General features: G+C 35.6%; 1 protein-coding gene across 1 annotated transcript in view; it reads right to left on the bottom strand.

Annotated features, from left to right (window-relative positions):
* The window catches only part of mpc2b (mitochondrial pyruvate carrier 2b), a 28,821-nt gene extending 22,681 nt beyond the window's left edge, over positions 1-6,140 (bottom strand). Inside the window, exons 1-2 of the mRNA XM_039745176.1 lie at positions 5,795-6,140; positions 2,788-2,828 (exon numbers count right to left, since the gene is read on the bottom strand). Of these exons, the coding sequence (XP_039601110.1) occupies positions 2,788-2,828; positions 5,795-5,894 (141 nt within the window). The 5' untranslated portion in view covers positions 5,895-6,140. The remainder of the gene's footprint in view (positions 1-2,787; positions 2,829-5,794) is intronic.
* Positions 6,141-7,421: the final 1,281 nt, after the last annotated feature.

The following is a 7,421-nucleotide window of genomic DNA, read 5'->3' as shown; positions in this document are numbered from 1 at the left end:
ACGTCCTCTGACTTTCAACTGTTTTTACTTTCAGTAAACTTAATGTGTAAATATTTGTATGAACACTAAAAGAGTCAACACCATAAGACATAAACTAAAAATGTTTCACAATGTGTCCCTGAATGAAGGGAGGCTCAAAATCAAAAGTACCAGTCAGTATCTGGTGTGGCCACCAGCTGCTTGAAGTACTGCAGTGCATCTCCTCCTCATGGACTGGACCAGATTTGTCAGTTCTTGCTGTGAGATGTTACCTCACTCTTCCACCAAGGCACCTGCAAGTTCCTGGACATTTCTGGGGGGAACGGCCCTAGCCCTCACCCTGCGATCCAACAGGTCCCAGACGTGCTCAATTCCTTCGACGATAAACACGAATCCGTCCATCACCCCTGGTGAGACAAAACCGTGACTCATTAGTGAAGAGCACTTTTTGCCACTCCTGTCTGGTCCAGCGAAGGTGGGTTTGTGCCCATAGGCGGTGTTGTTGCTGGAGATGTCTGGTAAGGACCTGCCTTACAACCGGCCTACAAGCCCTCAGTCCAGCCTCTCTCAGCCTATTGCGGACAGTCTGAGCACTGATGGAGGGATTGTATGTTCCTGGTGTGACTCGGGCAGTTGTTGTGGCCATCCTGTACCTGTCACGCAGGTGTGATATTCGGATGTACCGATCCTGTGCAGGAGTTGTTACACGTGGTCTTCCACTGCGAGGATGATCAGCTGTCCTTCCTGAATCCCTGTAGCGCTGTCTTAGGCGTCTCACAGTGCGGCCATGGCAATTTATTGCCCTAGCCACATCAGCAGTCCTCATGCCTCCCTGCAGCATGCCTAATGCACGTTCACACAGATGAGCAGGGACCCTGGGCATCTTTCTTTGGGTGTTTTTCACAGTCGGTAGACAAGTCTCTTTAGTGTCCTGCGTTTTTAGAACTGTGACCTTAAATGCCTACTTTCTGTAAGCTGTTAAGGTCTTAACGACCATTCCACAGGTGCATGTTAATTAATTGATTATGGTTAATTGAACATGCATGGAAAACATTGTTTAAACCCTTTACAATGAAGATCTGTAAAGTTATTTGTATTTTTAAAACATTATTGTTGAAATACACAGTCCTGAAAAAGGGACGTTTCTTTTTTTGCTGAGTATATATATGATAATTTCTTATATATTATATATACATAATCATTTCTTGCTGTATAATTTGTTGTTTTTACCTTCAATATACAGGCAACATGAAAACCAACTAAATGTAAAATTATAATAAAATGCACATTGCATCTTATTTTTTCTTCAATAAATATGTTTATTTGCATGCACAAATTATGATATATGCATTCTTACAAAAAAACTACACAAGACAAAATATAAATGTAAATGCTAAATATTTTAAAGAAGTAATAATCCATTGTTCAGTGCACTGGACTAACAGAATCTTACTTATCTCAATGGCCTATAGAACAAGTAAGCATAGTTTGTGGCGGAGCTGAAGTAACACCCCTTTCAGATGGCTGAATGACAAATATTTTCACACATAAGTTTTAAGCATCTTATCAGTAGGATGTTGTTCTCTTTATTATATAATTTATATAAGTATCACGCAGTAACAGTAAATTGCTTTATTTAAAACAAGGCAACTAACGGCATGGTACTTAAATGCTGGGTGGGTTGGGTGGGGGATGCAGTTTACAAGTAATATTAATTAATGTGTACCAAAGAGAGTCACAGGACTTCCAAGTACAGTGCATATCATCAGCTTATTAAATAACACTCTTCCTTACAGATGCAACAACTAGTGAAATACTTATCACATCACAGTTGCATTAGTGAAATCAGGTTTGTTTTTAGTATTCCCAATAGTTCACCTAGCACCTGGGACTAAATGCCAGCTCTCCAGAGAAACAGAAACAAGCTAAATGGCTAAGCAAAAGATAAATTGTTTAAACCCACACAGCTAATATTCCCGTCAACTGTAGGTACAAGCTCTTTTGCATGTTAAATACAGTAAGAATGTTAAAATGCTGCATAGTAGTCATTTTACAGAAAAAATATTTGCATTTTAAGCACTGTTGCAATGTCAAAATGCAGGCATACATAACAATAGTATCACATTTGGACAAACCAGGCAAATAACTAATTTAGTTATAATAACGCCTGACTTTCAACCACAAAATCCTCTCCTCCTCAAAGTTATATAAATTAGAGTTGTTGTGTTTGCCTTTGCTTTTTAAATTCTTATTTTAGCTCTAATAAAACTAAAAGCAGTTTGGTTCACAGCAGAAGAATATTTGGGGAATTCTGAAAGCTCAGAAGGTTTGACTGACTTTAAATATGTCAGTTTGTGAATATTGGATGTGCTGTCCTTTCCTGGTCATGCTCACATGCTTATACACATGCTTATGCACAAAATATAATGTTGTTAATCAACATAAGTGAATATTTTTTAAAATGTGGGCAAAAACTGGAGTTCTCAGAAAAAACTCACACAGAGAAGATATGATAAGCACTATTACTATACTTAAGCAGCAGTGCCAACTTTGCCACCATGCTGTCCTTGGCTGAACCATCAGAGAATGCAAAACAATCACTGGTATAAGGGTATTGGTTTTAAAACTTACATTTTCATAACTTATACAACAAAAATTGAACTTTTACCATATCTTTACAATACGGCCCATGTAATCTTGTGAACTATAACATAAAGACAATTACTTTCTTAATATGTTCTGAAAATGAGGGGTCCAAATAAAATTTGCCTGCAATTTTATAGTTATGAATTTTAAAAATGCATTTACCCATTTCATTATTGGGGCCCAGAAAAACACTGTTTTAGGACCTACAAAGAAGAGAACAAAATATTAAATTAGTTTCATTTTAAAAAACACAGTGCTGATACAACAAATTGTTCACAATGTAAAATATTCCTTGCAATACTGTGAAAAAAGTTATCACTATCTAAATTTAGCAAATTTAACTCCTTCAAAAAAATGCAAACTATGAGGCATGACAATTAATTAGAGAAGGTCTGCATTTTAAAAGATGGCTCTGATCAGATCTCACAATTAATACACGATTACGGTCACTACATGAATACATAGCCACATGATTTATGATGCAAACTTTTATATTATCAAAACTTTAATTCTTATTTACGCACTATTAAAAATGAAAGCAGTTTGGTTCATAGTTCATTTTAGTTGACCTGATTACACGGGGCAGTTGAAAAGGCATTGTTTTCTCTGAAAGACTGGATATATATCAAAATCAAAAGTCAAAATATATATTTAGAGCTCACAAATGAACAAAAAAATAAAAGTAGCATGTTCTTAAATAGTCCAGATCTGAAAACCACATTTGACCAGAAAACACAAGATATGTTCATGTACACTTTGCCTGTGAACTAATGTCCTGCATATAATTAAGATTAACCATAGCATTTAGGTTTATGGTGATGTAATAACAATGTTAATAAAGTAGCAGTGAATACCAAAGGATTATAAAAAAAAATCCACACAAACAACCACCCCAAAAATTGCAAATAATAATCACAATTTATATATATATATATATATATATATGCACACACACACAGAGATAAAGTAAAGTACATCAAGCACAGAAAAAGCCCCACATATGATATCTAGGTAAGAGGTTGTGTTTGACTCTGTGATTGCTTAAAGAGTGTTTGCAATGTGTACTGGTTAACCTTCAATTGTTACATATTAAAACACACTAGAAGCTCTTTACTTCTTAAGATCTTAAATGTGACCTTTGATTATTTTAAATGTTTAACTATGTCATGAAGGAAAACATGTTTTGTTCAAAAATTGTACTAGCTAAAAAACCTAAAGAATTAAAATTACATAAACATAATAACAAAACTTACTGGTTACTATTTGGTAAAGTATTTCTATATAACTGTCTAAATTAAGGTCAATAATGGATTCTTTCAACCAACGAACCATTCATCTAAAAACATGAAATGACTGTAACAAAAACTTCAAAATGTAAAACAGCTTAAAGAAGTACAACGCTTTAATTGTGAAGTAAACATTCCTCTACGGACTTTAACAATGAGTAGTGGTTTAGTGAGGATTGTAGCCTATAATTAAGGACAGTAAATCACAGGGTCACAAGATGTACCCCTTTACTGATGACATTCTGTGTCACCCTGAAAAATATATTTACAGTTTTATTTCAATTCAGTTGGGTACAATTGTCAACTACAGGGTTGAAACTACAAAAATAGCTTGTTTATCAATTGGTAGAAAAAAATGCTTAAATGACAGCTTTTATATTAAGTTCAATAAATGACTTCTGCAACTACTGGCTGCACAGAAATAAATCTATTATTTTATTTTGGTACTTTACTGTAATCTAATGATTTAATTCATTATTGTAATTGACTTAAACTCAGTAAATGCAGAATCTTTTGATTTGCACACTGCACTCCAGTAATAATTGTATTTTTATTACTTTGATACCTAAAATTAAAAGGAATCCAGTTTCTGTTTTAACATGTAGGGGTTGGATCTGCAGCCTTTTTTAATGCATGCATTAATAACAACTGTAAATTGATTTGGTTTACCTGTCAAAACAAACTTCCCTGTTTGATTTACTCACATACATTATATTGCAAGTTATTTTGCAAAGCATAGTTGGGTAATACGGCTAATGCAAAACTATGTTTTCTCCATGGTGTATTTTAACTAGTTTTAGAAGCAGTCAATGTAAAGTATTAAACAGAAATTTGACTGCAACCTGTCCTTAGTGAAAATAAACACTGAACTGTAAAAAAATATTTCACTATACGAGTACTTATTTTTTACCCAATAACTTATGTACAACACAATGACGAAATATTCTAACACATCAGATTTTAACACTTGCATCCAAAGCAACTTGAAAATTCAGTGATACATATGTTTTCATACTAATACCACTGTAACAACTGGTGAGCTGGAGTTTGGAGGTTTATTTTAAGTAAAACACAGTAATCCAGTGGTGGAGAGTGAAGTGACATGTTTGCGATTTGTGTGTCACACTATCCAGTTGGAGCACATTCAGCAGGGAAAAGATTTACGTCATGTGATATGATCAGATGGAAGCATTTAACTATGCCTCCTTCAGTTCCACAAGTACCTATGATCTTGTATTACACTGTTCATTTTATCTTATTATGGCTATTATAATGTTCATTGCTCAATTTATTTTCAAGTGTGTTAAAAAGCAGTGTTAAAACATAATATATTGAGAGCAAGTTAACAACCCAGGTGGTGCACTATACTGAAGCCCTAACATGATCTGGTTTAACTAGGATAACGTTACACTAGACAAACAGTGCCACGAGAATTTCATCCTTGTAGCATTGTTTTTGAACCACATCCTTACACAGATCTACACACCTTTGGCATATTAAACTGGACACCTCCTCTAACCCCCTCCTAATTTATTGAGTAGAACCTTGCTTTACCGTAAGTGCCTTTTCTGGTTACAAAGGGGCTGTCGAACTGACTACAATCAGGTACTGATTGTCTAGCTATTGTCATAACGACAATCTCCGACTGACAACGCTTATGGTATTCGGCTTTGCTCTACTGAAGATTACTTGAATGTAGAAGGAATAAACAAACGCAAAATAAAATTTTACACAAACAGTCTTCCGCACATTTTTTTGCCAAAACTCTTTACGTCGCAAAGACGTTTTAATGTAGGGCGATCTTTCAAGGAGAACATAAAGTGGGACACACTCTGCCAGTCAAAATAAGCGCAATAACCCGTGATACTACTTTCTATTTTTACCTGCAGGATGGTTGTACAGAGGTCTCAGTTTTGGTGGCAAAAGAACTTCGATCCTATCCAGAAGCCGGTGATAAGAAGCACGCAAACCTGTCACAGCCATGGTATGCAAACCTTGACAACAAAGAAGCACAATATACCAATGCACACAAAACAGAGACTGCTCCTTCAGTCAAGGCCCGTCTGTTTCCACCTTCCGCCGAAGTCACGGAGTCTAACCAGAACGTCCGATCGTTTATTTCTTAAATGTTGCCCTACTTTCGACCTTCCCTTGCGTGCCCTCTACCGCTTCCGTGCTTCCCCTTGCCGCCTTGTCGCGTGATAGCAACAATAAGCCCTGAAAAGAGTGACTTCCTGTCCTCGTGGCTCAACTTGTGTCAGAATAAAAGTCTCCCGTCTCCCAACCCCCCCCACACCCCAAGTAAGAAACAAAACCCCAGTTAGACTGTCATTTTTTGATAAATTCCTCTTCTTTAAATATAAATATAAGATGCAAATGTACGCTTTAATAAACAAGGTATTTAATTGATCTTTTCTGCGTTCGATAATTATTTCAGAAAATTGTGGGCTGCTTTACCTATTAGAAATATAAAGTTTCGCTGGAACTTATTTTGTATATATATGTTTCTAACTAAATACTTTCGAAAACCTTTTCCAATTTCTCTTACAAAAAGCTAAATATCTACACGTGTTGTCCCCACTAGGTTTGAAAATTAAAAGCTTTTAATCTATTAAACGGTTAGAAATAAAATGAAGTAGGCGTGGTCACAAATATCTTTTTTACTTTGGAAAGTCAAAACTACAATTGACGCAAATCAGCGGAGCAGAAATATTCAGGACCACCCCTTCTCCTAATCCTACGTTAAGAAGGCGGAACCTGGACTGGGTTGTTCATTTCTAATAAATGATTGGCTAATTTGAAATGCCAGTCTGATCATCATTAGCCAATTGGCTCGAAGTATTTTGGATTGACCCCCTTTTCTGTTTGCTTTCCCCCATAGCTACATAATTACCAAAGCCTTTGTGTTTTTCCTTTGTACAGATTTTATATGAGACAAAACAAGATTAAATGAAATATTTTGCCTTGTACAGCAAATTAGAGATTTTATGAACGATGTATTTTACTGCTTAGGTTTTTGTTAGGGATGCTTTTTTCTCATACCTCTACGCACGAAAGAAGTTTTTGTTCAAATACTCAAATACATTTATCATGATTATTATCGATCAGATAGCGGATGGAAATGATTTTGAGAATACAGCGTTTTTGTAAACTTTACTTCACAAAATGCGTACGGAAACAAAGAATTGTGACTAATAGAAAAGAGATTTTCTAGAGATTTCAGAACGACGCCAACACAACTGAAGAAATGCAATCATCAATTATTCTTTATATCTTCTAAGGCGTGTACTTCTATAACCAACCAGACCACGTTCTCTCAAAATTCTCAGAATATGAGCAGGGCCTCCCATAGCAATTACGGGACACAATTTGAATACTCTTGGTGGAATCCGATTATTTGAAATTTAAGAATAAGGAAATCATACTATTACGATGTAATAAAAGCAAATAATTTCATCTGTTAGCTTCCTCCTTTGAAGGAAGACTATAATAAGCCCAGAAGGACGTAGG

The sequence above is a fragment of the Polypterus senegalus genome, chromosome 2, assembly GCF_016835505.1.
Source record: "Polypterus senegalus isolate Bchr_013 chromosome 2, ASM1683550v1, whole genome shotgun sequence".
In the NCBI taxonomy this organism is placed as follows: domain Eukaryota; kingdom Metazoa; phylum Chordata; class Cladistia; order Polypteriformes; family Polypteridae; genus Polypterus; species Polypterus senegalus.
Note: the sequence above shows the minus strand (reverse complement) of the source record. Positions and strands in the feature narration are given on the sequence as shown.